This window comes from Mirounga angustirostris, unplaced genomic scaffold (genome assembly GCF_029215605.1).
Source record: "Mirounga angustirostris isolate CCGP_5_RB_7025 unplaced genomic scaffold, mMirAng1.0.hap1 SCAF_2, whole genome shotgun sequence".
NCBI lineage: Eukaryota > Metazoa > Chordata > Mammalia > Carnivora > Phocidae > Mirounga > Mirounga angustirostris.
This window is the reverse complement of record NW_026991710.1, coordinates 152350061-152365757: the sequence shown is the minus strand read 5'-3', so window position 1 is coordinate 152365757 and position 15697 is coordinate 152350061. Positions and strand designations below refer to the sequence as shown.

General features: G+C 46.7%; 1 protein-coding gene across 12 annotated transcripts in view; it reads left to right on the top strand.

The window, feature by feature from the left end:
• HMBOX1 (homeobox containing 1) overlaps window positions 1-14969 on the top strand; it is a 213612-nt gene extending 198643 nt beyond the window's left edge. For 8 of the 12 annotated variants that reach the window (XM_045880089.2, XM_045880094.2, XM_045880091.2 and 5 more), the window contains one exon: window positions 890-14969. In XM_045880089.2, the coding sequence (XP_045736045.1) occupies window positions 890-1027 (138 nt within the window). In that variant the 3' untranslated portion in view covers window positions 1028-14969. The remainder of the gene's footprint in view (window positions 1-889) is intronic. The other 4 variants (XM_054508676.2, XM_054508675.2, XM_054508674.2 and 1 more) reach the window with 2 other exon arrangements.
• The last annotated feature ends 728 nt before the right edge of the window (window positions 14970-15697 follow it).

Here is a 15697-nt window from a genome sequence, read left to right as displayed (position 1 = left end):
TGTTATTTTTCAGTCTACCAATGTAGGTGGATCATTTCCATCATTTTTTCCACATGCCCTAAGGGCAGCACATCCCATGATTTTTTTTCCAAAGGGGCTTACCCTTTCCAAAGCTTTCTGATGCAGAGTTCCCCTGAAGATGTGACAGGTGAGAAACTTACCCCTTATTTGCAACACCATCTTCAGTGCCTGACAAACACCCTGCAATGCCAGTTTCCTTCACAGCTTTATTGTTTAACACATTGAGCTGTGCACGGAAGGAGAGCTTCACACTCGCCCTAAGTACGACACCTGCCGCTTCCCTGGCACGGCAGCCTGACAGCAGGAGAGCACCACCCATGGTCTCCCATAGCCATTTCCAGCTGGTATACTTTTGTCCTGTTGTAATTGAGAGGTTTTGGTTTTCCGTTCTTTTATAAAAGAGCATTTTTACCCATTAGATGTTGGTGTCTGTAGTTTAGTTTTCTCAGTTCAGCAGAGAGATACGATGAGGTCTGATAATCTGTTTGTAAGAGTACCAGTCCAGAATTTAATAGCTCACTAGTTTGGCCTTCAATGACTAGTGCTACGTTTGTTGCAAACTAGAATGATCAGATTTGACTAGCATCACCAGCAGTCTTTCCGATAGAAGGAATAAAATTCTCAGCAAGAAAAAAACATTTTGGTGCTTTTTATTTGTTGAATCATAAAAATGTCAATTGGAAGTCCTGACCTATTTCCATTCAGTGTCTACTTAAATACATTTCACCTCTACTGTGTCATGAGCCCCTCCCCCACTGTTTCCTCCCACGAATGTTCTGCCTCGCCTTGCCCTCAGCATGCCTTTCTGTGAGTTGGAGAATTTTGCCAATCCACTAATAACATTTGTTTCTTATTTCTGCACATCTAGGATGACAGCACTAGCCATAGTGACCACCAAGACCCCATCTCATTAGCTGTGGAAATGGCAGCAGTCAACCACACTATCTTGGCATTGGCCCGACAAGGAGCCAACGAAATCAAGACAGAGGCCCTGGATGACGACTGATCAGGGAGGGTTGAACAGGAGAAGTTAACTTAGTTTAGACGTAGCACCTTAGCAGACTTTCCTCGGTCCTTAACATGTGTTCTTACAGTATAACTTGCAGTTTCTTGTATGTCAGTTAGCCGTTAGGGTCTTGTTCTGTGAAGATGGCATGGTGCCCTCAGCCTTTGCATATACTCTCTCAGTATTAATTCCCAGTAAATAATAACCAACCAACCAACCAAACTCCCTCTCCCAGCCCCCGAGGCTAGAAAATCTTGCTGCTCTGTCTTAGCATTCCACGAAAGTGCTTCCAGGTATTTAGATAGCCCTCAGTTCTCCAATATTAGGCTACATATAAAACCTTGGGTACCTTTAGATTCCTGTAACACTAGTCTGTACCCTTTTCCTTCCCCAAGACTGATAGGATGCAAGCTGAGGTAGTGTGGCCCAGGATTGACAGACACCATTTGGGGAGTATCCGCAGAGTAAAAGGAACACTAGAATTCCCACTCAGCGTGGGAATCATTGATTTCCAGCTGCAATAAGCCGTGCCTCATAATAGTCACACTGTGGCTAGATTATACTTCTTTGGGTGCTGTGCTAAGAATGTGCATGGAAAAACTTGATCTCAGATTTTGGTTGATGTTAACATGCCTGACACAGACATCCTTTCCTCTCACAAGCTGTGTGACTTAGTAGATAAAATACTGCCTTCTGCCTTTGGGACCATGATTCAAACAAACAAAAAGACAAAAAACAAAAGTCATTAAAAAAAAAACAAAAAACAACCCAGCTTGAGAGCATTGGAAAAAAACATGAGCTGAATGTCTAATGGATGTTAAGTCCAGTTCTCAGAACCACTATACGTTGCGTGGCACAGGTATGTGCCTGCCCGGAAAAGTGCTGGAGGCATCGTGGAAGCTGCTCTGCCTCCTGTTGGTGTCCCTTTTCCCTGCTGCCAAAAAGTCAAGGATGGAGCTAAGGTCACAAATGAGTGAATGAACTTCCAGGCTTTGTATCCATTAACTGAAGCCCCCTCAATATGAGAGGTTGATAGAGGACTTTAGAGTGGGATTATGCTGGCTGACTATCAGAAATGCAAATACTTTCCTAAATAGGAGCAGAAAAAAGCAGGGGACAGTTGCCACTTATGTGGCGGGTCTTCGAGATACAACGTGATGTGACTGCTTTGGTGTTCTCTTTACTCTGTCCTTGTAGAGGTGTGAAAAGCTATATTGCTACAGGCAATTTATTTAATAATTGGAAGCCATATTGATAATGGATGTGGTAATATTTGTAAAGTTTAATCTACTTTAAGCGGCAGTAACTAATGGAATTTTTTTCCTTGATCACATATGTAGCACTTTTGTTACTTTTTAAAGATATTTATATTTGATAAATCTTTTTTTCATTTTGAGAACTCAAAATACCAAACAGTGAACTTGCGTTATAAAGTCACCCTGTGATCACCTTGTCATCTAGTAGCAAAATGATGAACTATTCATGCATCAAAGAAAATTACATCTGCTGGCCTTGTATGAAAATGATCTCTTGGCATCCCGATTAAATGACACACTGTCACTGTGGGGAAGAGGAAACCGCCTTCGATGTAGCAGCGTAGGGTGCGTCTGAAGGAGGCATGACTGCTGTATATTTTCTGCCTCATTCCATCTCCTTTCTACGCGTGGTGGAGCCTTGTTTAAAGGGGGATGTGGGGCTGCCTATTAAACAGGGCTTCTGTCTTGTCCATTACCTGAGAACGATTTCTAAGGTGGAAGGAAGGTGCCGTTTCCTTACCTCTTCACCCCTCCTCCCCCACCAAATGTATTCAGCCTAAAACCATTGAGAGAAAGACTGACCTTCTTTGTTTTTCCCTTCCTTGTTAGGGAGATATTAAATATCCACCAGTTTTTAGCTGATCTGACTCCACTTAAGGCACATGCTGACGAGGTCTTCTCCATATCCGTTCATCCTGCTTAGGCCAGTGTGCGGAAGCCTTTGAGAGGGCACGAAGATGCCACCTTATATGGGTCTGTGATTTTAAAGAGCCGTGGGCAGGGACTGGGCCTGCTCTTGTTTGTGGATTTCAGGCAGATAATGTATATACTTCTAGCTTCCAAGAACTGAAGTAAAATGGGGTAGTCTTTTCTGTTTTACTGTATTACTTGAACCAACAAATTCAAGAGTAGCATTTGTTATTCTCAGGAATGATCCCCCTGCTTATTTTCTTTCTTGGTGTGTTTGACTTTTTATTTCAGTTAGGAGATTATGTTATCTCTCTTTCCTTTTATATTACGTAGAAGAAATATATTTTATCTTTCCATTTCGGTGGAATTTTGTCTGCTTAATCTCAGTTGACTCAGAAAGAAAAGAAGAGAGAAAACTATAGTGTCTGACAAGCCACATCCATGATTTATTGTAAGGAGATTATTATAATTGATAGCTTCTTTATGATGGGATTGCTAGTATCATTGGTTCTTGCTGGTCTTTTTAAAGAAACAGACTCAAACTGTTAAGACAGCTGCAGTTTCTAAAGAAATACACTGATTGCCAGAGAAGAGCTAAAAGGTTTCATTGTTTTAAGGCCTTAAGAAAGGAAAAAGCTTCAGAGAATAAAGGAGAGTCATATCTATGAAAGCAGCCCTGGGCCCTGTCTGGCAACCTGGAAAAAGTGAGAGAACATGTCTACCAGTGCAGGATAGCCTAGACTGGGTTCAGTGGGAACAGGAGGAAGGAATCTTTCATCCAGAATTCTTCTTTTAATTGCAGAAGACTGCTGGCCTGCTCCTAAGACGACCTGCTGCCTTACATACAACTTTTGCTTTTTCACTAAGAGCAAAAATGTGGTTCTTTGGGGCCTAGATTTAAATCTACCATTGTTGGTTTTTTATTTTGGAGTTTGTTTGGTTTTTGTTTTTTTGTCACCAGGTTGAATTCTGTCTTGTCCAGGCTACCTTAGTTCTTATAATGGCATATGGAGTTGCCACTGTCTAATTTGTGATATCTTTGGATAGTGAATTTGTTTTCTTAAGCTTTTTCAGGTTTGGTAGTATTTAAACAGAAACCCTAAACTGCTCTCCTACTGAAGGGAAAAGAGCCAGGCTCTAAAAAAAATCACGTTCTGTGCTTTTTGGTTGTGATGTCCCTCCTTTCTTACTCCATACTGTACTTCCCTCAGGCCCCAGAAGTCTGTTTCAGGACTGCTTGTCCCTAGTGAGGAAGACTGAGGGTGGGGATGTGGAACCTTGTCAGCAGTTCTTATAACTTTTCTGTTATTTCTTTTTCTTTTTTAAAGACACTTTGATTGAATTACTGTAGTCAAATGGGTGAACTTCCTGCTCCTCTTACAACACAGCCTTACAAAGGGACCTTCGAAAGATGGACCATCCTAGTGGGATTTCTGCCTTGCTGTTGATAACCCTAATGTAGGATGAAGGGCAGGGAAGGCAGTACAGTATACTCTTAGCTGAGACCTTCTGGTGCCAGTCAGTACCAACCAGACATTTTGGGTTATTTCAGGTTTATTTCAGCAAAGTGTGTAATTTTGAGTACCCCTTAGGGCGATTTTCTTCACAGTCTCAATCCTTTAAAGTGGTTGATAAGTGTGGTCACCTTCCACCTACCTAGGGAATCTGTCCAGTTCCCGCACACTGTCTTTGGGGGGGACAGCCCCGCCCCCCACATTCTCCTGTTATTCCTTCACAGGAAGAAAGTTCCTGGAACAGGAAGACCCCTTTAAGATACCTTCGGCTCTAGCTCAGTAGAGGTGACCACCTAAAAAGATGTGAATGAGGAAGCAGCTCATCACTCCTGAAGTGCTCAAATCCAATGCCCCAGTCCCTGGTAGATTTAGGATGGCAGGCAGTCTGGTGACCAGCACTACTGCTGGGGCCAGATATCCACAGAGATTTTTTACCTCAAGGGGACAACTCATGAGGAGCTCATTCATACACTTGTTTCAGTTCTCCCTGTTTGGCCTTTGTCTTTACAAACTTCCCTCCTGGATTCCAACCATCAGGCACCAGATGTAAATAGACTCATTTCATCAGGAATCTCCAGCCACTTCATCTCCCTCTGTGAACAGCTCCTCTTCCATTTGCCTCTGGTCTCCAGTACTAAGGCCTCATCTTGAGCTGACATCTTTGCTGGGATTTATCTTCCACGGTAGGCAGAGTAGGTGGGTGTGGGCCATCTCTTCACACAAGCACTCCTTCCTGTCTTGCAGGCCATCTTTTTGACCAGCTACATAATTCCACTGACCAGCTGCATTATTTCTGCCCATAACAGTGGAAATAATCCCTTCTTCATACACGTCCTCCCACCCCTGTCCTAAAAATGTGAACTTCCAAGTCCTTACTCTCTTGGTCTTAAGAAGGGTTTGGGTAGAAGCAGTCTTCCCATTTAACTTGTGGCTCTGCCTTTTAAAATTGCTTTTTGTCTTTTCTTGTACAGAGAACAACCAGAGTATTTTATCCCCAATGAGTCTCAACAGATTCTTAGGCAATAATTTTTCTTGTTATTGATGATCTTGTGCTCAGTAGCACTCTACACTGAATAGTCCTGACCCTTCACATTGTGCGTTGGTTTTCTGTGTTAATCTCTGTCTGTGTTTAATTCTTCGGTCAGAGTGGTGATGGATTTTGTCATTTTTGTTGTTGTGATTATTAGTAATGTTTTACTACTGTATTCATTGGGGCTTTGAGACCAGCCAAATCCATTTATAGCTTTACTGAGCCAGATTTGTTTGTCAAGATTTCCCAAGTGAAAGTTGGGCGTACTGACCAGCTCTGCTGGTGGCGTCTGTGTGGGGCACAGGGGTGGGGTGGGGGATGCACTGGGGCAGGGGTGGGAATTACACATTTGAAACATTCCTTTTTGTGTGCTAAGTAGCAAGGATGTTTACTCAGGATTCTGGGATCAGTTGTCAGCCATACTGCATTTGGCTAACTGAGCTGCATGCCCTGAAAACCCTCTTCCTGTTTCTTAATTTCCGGAATGTCTAATTTACATTACTTCGTGACACCTAAGTTTTCCAGTTTGAAGGTATTGCACCATAATGAGAACACGAGGTTTTCCCAGGGAGGCAACTATGACTGGCCAGGTAATCCTATAAGGATTTCCCTGACCGTAGCCTGTTGTCAAGGCAGAGGCCTTCTTTTCCAGCTCCCCCGTCTCCTTCATTATATGCTCTTCTTTTCAAAAGAGGACTATCACTTACGAGGAAAGATTTCTTTACCACTCTCAGGAGAACTACCCTACTGAGGTGGTGGGAAAGGCTTCTTAAATACATCAAGCCTATAAGTCCCTTTTCTGATTACAGAAATTCCTATCACAAACAGGTTATGTTCAGAAAAGCTGTTCTTAATTCTCTTTACTTATAAGTTAAAAGTGATAAGCTACTGCTTTTGCCAACTTAAAGGATGGTTGACTCGCTTACTCTGAAGTGCAACTTTGTTCCTACCCATGGACGTTCAAAAGCTGGAAGTTCATAAACTGTGAGGTTTCTGCATCAGCTTCATTATTCTTTCTTGGTGGATATGAGAAGCAGCAGCGAAGAGAAAGCTAACGATCTGAGAAATCCCATTTCCTGTAACATTAGTTTTCCTTTGTAATTAAGAGGGGAGTAGATATGGTGGAGAAGAGAGGGAAACTCTGGCTGCACCAAAAGATCTTACACCATGTTCTTACCATCACCCAAGGACCTTGAGGATGTAATAGATGACATGGGTAAGAAATATGCAGATCACTGGACTTCTTCTTTAGCATGCTTCACATGACACTTGGGGCCAAGCAGTGAGCAGAGCTAAATCAAGTCAGTTCCATTCAGGTGAAGTCTAACTAGCATTTTACACCACTGACTACTAACCACCCACATTCCACGCCCGTTAGCTCATTAGCCAGCGCGGCGCCCCAACAGCAAACAAGGATGCACTGCAGGAGGCTTCGCCTTGCTCTCCTGACGTCCTTTTTCTTGGCAAGTTTGGGGACTGATGTGGACAGCAGTGCTGTGCTCTCCCATGGGTGTCTGAGCCCCATGGTGCAGTGGCGTGGGGCAGCTGGCGAGAGTGTGTGGTCCACGAGGGCTGCCCGACGCCGACCCGAGGAGGGCGTGTGCTCGCAGCTCGGCTCCCAGTTCAGACATCTCCGGGAGCCGCTCCCTTAACTCCATTTGCATTTTCTCTTTTAATGAAAGTGGCTCTGTACATCCGTAATTAACTCTCAAATTCACATTGGTGTGCTGTGATCAAATGAAGGTTTGCCTGAATCCTTTCAAATTGTAACCATGGTAATTGAGGGGGGTGGCACCGAATGAATATATAAAAATATAATGACAATTGTTCTGAATGACTGAGTGTCCTCCTGACATGTAATTAGCTGTTTTAGCAAGATGTAGATTGGCATGGTCATAATTAAAAGGATTTCTGTCCTTTATGTGATTGGAAATGGCAGAGCTCCCATTCCCTGTTCCCTTTTAGCACTAATGCTCCCAAGAACATTTGGAACAGCAACTCAGTAAACTAAAATAATGACATGGTGTTCATGTCCTCTCCTCAGTGAAAGAGAAGGATTTGGAGTTATTTCAGTTTCAAAATGGAAGCCTTTGCTACCCTCTCTCACATCCAGTTTCAACCTGCTCCACCTTTGGCCGGAAGTACGGTCAGAATCCCAACATGAGTCAACCCCTGAAAGGCCTCCACCACTCTGCCTGACTTGCTAGCCGGCTACCATACTGTGCACCTAACTTGAGGACATTGACTGCTTAAGAAGCTCCCCGGGGTTTTAATTCTTACCCGGCTTACTTGCTATTTCCATTGTCCTCACCATCAGAAAGTATCGAGTGGGAATGTACACATCTTCCTCATTGGATCATATGATGTTCGGCTGACATGACACAAACACATATGGGCTGTGAACAGTTCTGGGGCATAACTGGAGTGCTGATCCTCACAGTGTCCTGAGGTTACTGGATGCACCCCACTGGTGCCCCCACACCGCTCTTCCACGGCAACCACCAACTTCCTTGTATCGGCAGCCTTTTCTTAGCCAGGGTTTTCTCCGTTGTTCTGCTGAGTCGGTGGGATTGTCGCCCTAGCCCTTCCAAGTCCATGTTCTCTTTCTCTCCCTTCCACTATTCCTCCTTTTTCTTCATCCACCTTGTCCCACCCACTGAGCATCGGGTGGTCTGGACGCCTTACGCAGTCTCCTGCCCAGGATGTCTGCTCTTCTCCCCGCCGAGGCCTCCCACTGGACTGGACCTGCTGCGTCTTGATCTAGCCTTTCTCTAGAACATGCTTTTGGTTTTTTCCCATCACTTGCAGGAGTCTTCATTCAGTTATATCAAGAGTCAGTCTACGCAAATAGCAGCACCCAGCATAGTGCCAAGTGGCCCCTCCAGCTGCTTCATTCCCTTGTGGCTCCCAGCTGTGCTCATGAGCCTGGCCCATGAGTCCTTTCTTCCTTCAGTGCTGACGCCCCAGGATTGGTTAGTAACCACTGAGAGAATGCAGCTCTTGCTTTTGTTCATATTTTGCTGCTCACCCTCCTGCAGACCTTTACCCCTGTCCATGCATCAGAGGGGGCCCTAACCAAATGCTAAACTTCAGTCTGATGAAAATGCTGACATAGGCTGCATCTCTATAACTGTTCTCTCCCCCTGTACACACACACACACACACACACACACACCCCTACCTAGCTACCTACACACACACACACACACACACAGAATTTGGGAAAGGGTTCTGCCTTGGGTCCTTTATTCTGGTTCCCCTCAAAAATACCTCCAAATATATAGCAGTTGGGCTAAATCAGGAAAAATGCCAGTAAAAATTCTTACTCAGTGCTTCTCTTTCTATATGATCTAAAAGGGACTTTCAGCCCCACCCCCAGCAAGCCTGCTTTCACGACACATGTGCTGTCCTTGAGACTTTTCTGTGGGATCCTGTCAGTCTTCTGACAGTTGGAATGATCGTGGATTTATGACCGCAAAGAGCAGAATATCCCATCCCTTATTTTCCCAGCTGCTGGAAGATAACTATCTTCATTACAGTTGAGAATCTGTCTTAAGATTTGCAATTCTGAGAACTGACTAGGTGAGTATAATTCTGTGATTTGTGAGACGTGCATTAAAACGGCCAGCAGAACATTCTGATTATCTGCTTACATTCAAAGAAAATAGAATTATCACTGCAGTTAAAACCTTCTAACACAATCTACTATTTTAGGGATCAAAGTATTAGATGTGCTGCTTAAGGAATGGTGCTACTGAAAAAGAACTGGAGTTGGCAAGACATCTCCCTCCCCAGGTGTTTCCAGAGGCCACTTCAGTGATTCAAAACACCCTACACCATAAATGCCGGTACCACCAGCAGCCCCCACTAAAAAGAAAAAACCAAAAAAGAAAGCCAAGTCACCAAAATCCATAAAAACATAGGTAGTACTTACCAATGAAATACATATTTTTTGGAAGAAAACGCCAGAAGTTGCTCTTACAAGAAAACGGAGTAAAGACGTCATTCTAAATCATGCAGCAAGAGACATTCAGACCTCCTGAAGCATTCAAAGCTCATGATAATAGCCGCTGACATTTACTGAGCATGTACTGTGTGCCAGGCACTGTGCTGAGTGTTCTGCCTCATTTATTCTTGAAGATTCATGGACTGCGCACCTTAATGGAGAAGAGTGAAATCTCCGGTTGCTTCTTTCATCTTAGTAGGATGTTCATTGGAGAATGGACCACAGAGTCTGCCTGGCATTGCTCTGAATGAAACCACTGCATTTAACCTGTTTCGTTTTCCCACACGACCATGCTGGAGAATTCCCAATGCTATCATCTCTCTGGGCCCTTCATTCCCTCTGACACTGAACTAGTAGTGTTACCGTGATGCTCTAGACACGAGAGCCTCCCTTCCCCTTGGTCTTTCTCCTTGCTTAGTGATGGTGATAGAAACGTAGCGTGACCTCAGGGAGGCTCCGCAGCTGTGATGTGAAACCTCTTGTTTGAAGCATCCTGTCTCCAGAAGGCAAATGTGAGTTCCTGCCTCTTTGGGGGAAGAAACAGTAGGGCTGTCTCATCTGTTTTGAGAAGTAGAATTTACTAGCACTTCCAGTTAGTTGAGGCAGAGAATGTTAAAAATGCCACACACTTCCTCTTTTCTCTCTATTTTAGCTCTTCGAGCATCTTCATAGTGCCTGTTACTGTTAGGCATCCTGCTTCTGCACAGAAGTGTTTAGCTAAGCCATTCCAGCTCATTCTGCTGTCACGTCCGTCACAGTCATGAGAGGCAGTGGGCCTGAGCCAGTAGGAGGTTCTGGGACTCTGGTATTCGTGTCTGCCCTGCATGGAGACAGGTGCAGATTTGGGCTCAGCATAAGAACTTTCTAATCACAGTCCAGCACAGGGGCGAGCTGCCTCGGGGTTCAGGTGGCAGCTCAGTGACTACTGTCAGGGGCACCAACTCCAAGCTGACCTGAGGACAGGACTGAAATTCCATGTTTCTCTCCCCCTCGCTTCTCCAGCTCTTTTCCTCTTGCAAATAAGTGGTTCTCAGGGGCTGGCTGTCCCTCTCTCTTCTCATCCACTCTGTCATGTCCTAGGCATCCTTGAAGCCCAAGAGAGTGGAATCCGCCCCGGAGGAAGGCCCCAGTTGGAGTGGCCCCGTGAGCGGATTCACCAGGTTGACTACTTGGGACTGGTGGCCCCTGTCATAGGTACCTTGTTTCATTATCTGGCTAATGGGGTTATTTGATTATCTATTCCTCCCACCAAAAAAAAAGAAAGAAAACCCACCCTAATGTGAAGGGAACAAGGTATGTGTGCCTTCCGTTTAGCTGTTGATCCAGATCTGGCATGACTGGTGGCAGTTGGGTGCCCCTGAAATTTTGGAATGGAAACATTAACTCTGTCCTTGGAAAGCGCACGTGACTCTTAACCAACCAGTACGCATAGCAGAGATGAGTCACAAGATTTGTGTTGCCTTTATAACTTTTCCAGCTTCCCATCCCTTCCAGGTCACGCTGAAATTCCAGTCTTGTTTTCTGGCTTCCTTTAAGCCCAGAAACCGCTCCCCTTTTGTTGCTTTACTGAAACTAAGAGCCCAGCATAAACTTATGAGGGTCATTTTTCCACTTCATCATTCGTTGAAGCTATTAAACTGGAAACAAAATGACATTAGTTCTGTATTAATGTAAACAGCAGCCGCTCTAGCGATCCTACACTCAACTCTTGTTTGTATGCCAGAGTCCTAGGCCGGGTAGGCAGTGCATACATTAGTAGAGCGGACTGAACGAAGGTGAGAGCTCAGCCGTGGGCTCCTTTCAAGAGCATTATTGTTAGTGATTTGCCTTGAAAACCACATTTCAATATGTTAGAGTCAGTGAGCCCCTTAATCCTGCATCTCTGAAAATGGGCACCACGAAACCAAAACCAAAGTTCTTGTGGGCAGGGGTAGGGGGTAGGGAGCTTCTCCCTTCAAGCATCGGCATCTCTGGCAAGGCTTTTCTTTACTGTTCACTGGTTTTGCCAGAACACTCCTTTAGAAAGGGCCTCTTCTTTTCCTAGCAGTTTTTCTCACGCGGACAACAGAAAGCAGGCCCGTGCAGTCCTGTGAGTCTAGAGCAGGCTGTCCCGACTTCCCACACACCTGCTCTCCCCCGTCAGTTCGCCCTGGTCTGCAGAAACAGGAAGGAGAAAAGCCCTTGCTGGGCCCAGCCCTGTTTTCTTCACATTCACCCAGGCTGCAAGGTGGGACATTCCCCTGCCAGAAGATACCAAGAACATCCTAGTTGCCTCCCCTGGAAGAGCCCACAGCCTTCTCTGATTCCCCCTGGGCTCCGCTCCCTCCCTTCCACCGCCATAGTCACTGTTGGGTATGCAGTACCTTCCAAGGATACATTTCTAGTTACGTTTTTTAAGTGCCTAAGCAAGTTACAGACCTCTGGGACCTGCCAGAGAGTCGGCCTGTGCCCTGCCCCCATCCCTTCCCCACCCTGCACTTAGCCCCCAGGGGCGGGCGCAGATAGCTGCCCCTCTCCAGGGTCCCTGGCGTTCTGCAGGCAGAAAAACTACAAGGGCAAGCTTGTGGGCAGGGCGACATCGTCATTGCCCCATCAGGCTGGCTTTGTCACTCTTTCCTGTGCTGCTTTTTAGGGATGTCTCTGTTGATGCGGTTCCAGTCTCGGTTCATCGAGAATGTTAAGGAGCCTGCTTCGCGAGGTCTACAGCTACTGAGTGGGGGAGATAGATAGGGGAGAGCAAGACAGCCGCAGAGCAGAAGTCAGTCTTTTGTCCGCAGCTGGAAAGTGCATCCAGATCCAAGAGGGCAAAGAGTCAGATAATCATAGTTAAAAACACAATGATTCATTTGCCATCATTAATCATTGGAACCCTGGCTGCCTCCCCCTGTCCTCTCTTCCTAGATTTGAGGGGTCAGGGTGTCTGCTCACAAGGGCTCAGAAGGGCCATCATCGCTGGGGGTGAAGCAAGATCAAAAGTGTGTCTTTGAAAATGAGTGTGAGGTTATTTGTTTGCTTCTTTTTTAAAGTAATTGAAGTCTGACCTAAATTCGGGGCCTTTATTAAATGTGGTGGGTGTACGACGGATTATTTTGTGACTGCACTCTGTTCACATCACGGCACTAAGCAGCGCTCAGATGATTTGTTGGTGCATTAGAAAGTTTCTGCAAGATGGACAAATCCATACCCAGGCACTTTATTTTCATTAATAATCCAGCGTTTTTTGTTCAGACAATGTAATAACCCAAATGGTGGGCATTCACATTTAACAGGTATGGGCAGATTTGCCCGAGGAATTCTTTGGATGTGGATAGACAAGGGAGGCGGGTTGATGAAAGTGATCCCGTGGGAGGCCACTGCCGTGGTGATGACGGTGCTGACGAGAGGGAGGCTGCCCCGGAGCACGTCACACCAACCCGGAGTCGGCCGTGTGCTGCAGCTCGGTCCTGCGGACGCTGGTGTCGACGGCTTCCCCGGGGGCTTGTCGGTTGCCCCCGAGGCGCGCGCGCGGGGCTGCAGCCGCGCAGGGGACAGCGGTGCAGTGCGGCACCAGGCGCAGGAGGCCCGCCTGCTTCTCCATTAACCGGACCCGCGCACTGCTGGGACTCGTTCCGTTGCGGAACCGCGTGCAGCGCTGTCTGCCTGTCCAGGGCAGGGGTGGGAACGAGCTGGCGCAGCTGGTTATAAAATAGAAAGTGAGTTTGACAGTCATAATCTGATTAGATACCATGGACCACATGCCTTGGGACTGCCTCAGAGTCTTTAGCGTCCACCAAATACTCGAGTATCTGCGACGGGCTGTGTGGGGTCCCCCCAGATGGGTGTGGGGGCAGAGCGCCCTTTCCCTGCCTTGGCCGTCGTGTGTCTTAGTCTTTGTGTTTCCCTTTGGCGTCTCCTGGTCTCTGTCCCCCATCTTGTGCACCATGTGTCCCTGAGGGGAGTCGCACCTGTGTCTGAGTCTGCTGTAAGGTGTTCAGTCTACCTCAAGGGGTCATCATGGTCAACTCTGTCCCATAGCAATCCTCTGACATCGCCACACACACTGGAATGTATATCTGCCCCTGGCCCTGCCTTCCCTGTCAGTAACCTCCTGACCCCATCTTTCCTGTAATCACCACAAACTCCTAGTGCAAATTGGATGCTGCTTTAAATGTGAAAACAATTGTTCAAAAGCTATAAAACCTGAATGAAAGCTAAAGCTGAATTTATAAGCCTTGTTGCATATGAGCCAAAAGTGCAAAAAGCTCTATATAATGAACTAACCTGCCACTCGTATAAATATAAATATATATAAATATATTAAAATCAGACTGTTCTACAAAATTGTGTATTTGTATTTTTGTGTACGTACAATTTTCTGCTAAGCAGAAGGAGGATGTAGTATAGGATGCTGTGAGAAGAGATTTGGTTTAATCCTATTTCTTTGTTACTTATTTTTGTTAACATCAGATGCCTGTCTTTGTCTTATATGTGTATGACACTGTTTGGAAAGCTGCAGTATCTCTCTTCCTTAGGTCCAGAGTCCATTAGAGAATGAAATTTGGGGTTTAGAGAGTTGTCCAGGCCACCAAACATGCAGAAGTGGACAGAGCTTGGCCCTCTCCTGCCCAGGAGCTGCTCGCGGTCCTGAGGCAGCAGTGAGGCAGGGCACTGGCCTCTGGGAAGCAGACTCCCACTTCCAGAAAGCAACTTCCAAAACAAAAGATTGTCAGATCTCCCTGACAGAAGACTCCACCGGGTCCCTCAGGAGGAGATGCAGGACCTCTCAGTTCTGGGCCAGAAGTCTGCCCAGAGGTAGCAGGGGGCTCTGCCTGGCTCTAGTGCCCCGCTCACTGGCCGTCCCCGGGCTCTGTGTCCCTCTGCCTTTTTCAGACCAGGTTACCAAAATGCCTCCCCTCTGCTGAGCTGCTGGCGCTTCATCACCCAGACCTGCAGCCCCAGTTCCCTGGAGCATCTCAGAACCCACTTTCCCGGTGCTAACACACAAGAGGGGGGTAAAGTGGCTGCCAGTAAAGGCCAGAAACCAACCATCTGAGAGGCCAGGCCGGAAGACAAGCTCTGTGCGCCCAGGGCGGTCGCCTTTCCCCGGGGAAGGCGTCGGGCGCCCCGCCCGGGCCCCACCCCCGCCGCCCGCCCACCTCTCAGCCCCACGGCAGTCCCTCTTGGCGTGAACCTTGTCTAGGGAGAGCGATACTGCACCTTCACCTGTGGGACTCATATTTATAACAATGTGTAATGACTGTAGCAAAAAGCCCTTGTTTCTAGATGTAAATGGTCAAAGAAACAAGTGCTCTATTGTATTGATTAAAATAGTTCAAATGAGTCCTGTATCATTGTATCTCCTATTCTGGATTAGTGCCTTTTGGACAGTAGACTGTTCTGTAATTAAAATGTAGTATACTGCTTTTTTGTACAGTTTTGTTTTAATAAAACTTTTTTTTAATTTGTGTTTATTTTAGTATTGTACCTATTAGAGAATAAAACGTATAACTGAACAAAGCCTGGCCGGGATTTCTTTGGGTAAGGACGGTCATTTGGGAAGGGCCCCGACACTAACGGGGCGGGAGGGGCGGGGGTGCGGCGGTGTTCCCTTTCGGACGTCAGTGCCTTTGCTTTAAAAAAAAAAAAAAAAAAAGCGATTGGTGGCCATCCGAGGGCGCCTGGACAGGGCTGAGGTGACATCAAACACCGCCTGGTTGAGAGGGAATGCCACCTGCTCACGAAAGCCCCTGAGTCTGTCGGCCTCCGACCGAACTGCCTTCTCTGGGCGTGTCCCACCCGGAAGCGGCCGGGCCTTCCGCGGGCTGTCCCGCCCCGTGGCGCCCTCAAGCAGGCCCCAGCCTCCCTCCCCCCCAGCTGCCCCCCCACCCCAGAACCACTGCGGTCCTAGCGGCTTCTCCACCGCGGGGACCGCGGCCTTGTCCTTCCTCGTGCCGAGCCGTGACATTCCACACACCTTCCCTCTCCCACTGCAGGCCACATGCCAAGCAGCTCGTTTTCTTAAAAGAGCCATCTTTCCCGGGGCTTCTTCACCTTGAGCAGTGGAAAAATGGAATCAAAGAAAGCGTTGTGTTTCGTTGTGTTTCTTTAAAGACATCCAGTGGTTGGGGTCAGATCCTTACGCAGGACTCAAGGACAGAGTGCCCGAGCCCCCTCTCACCCAACAGACTCGGCTTG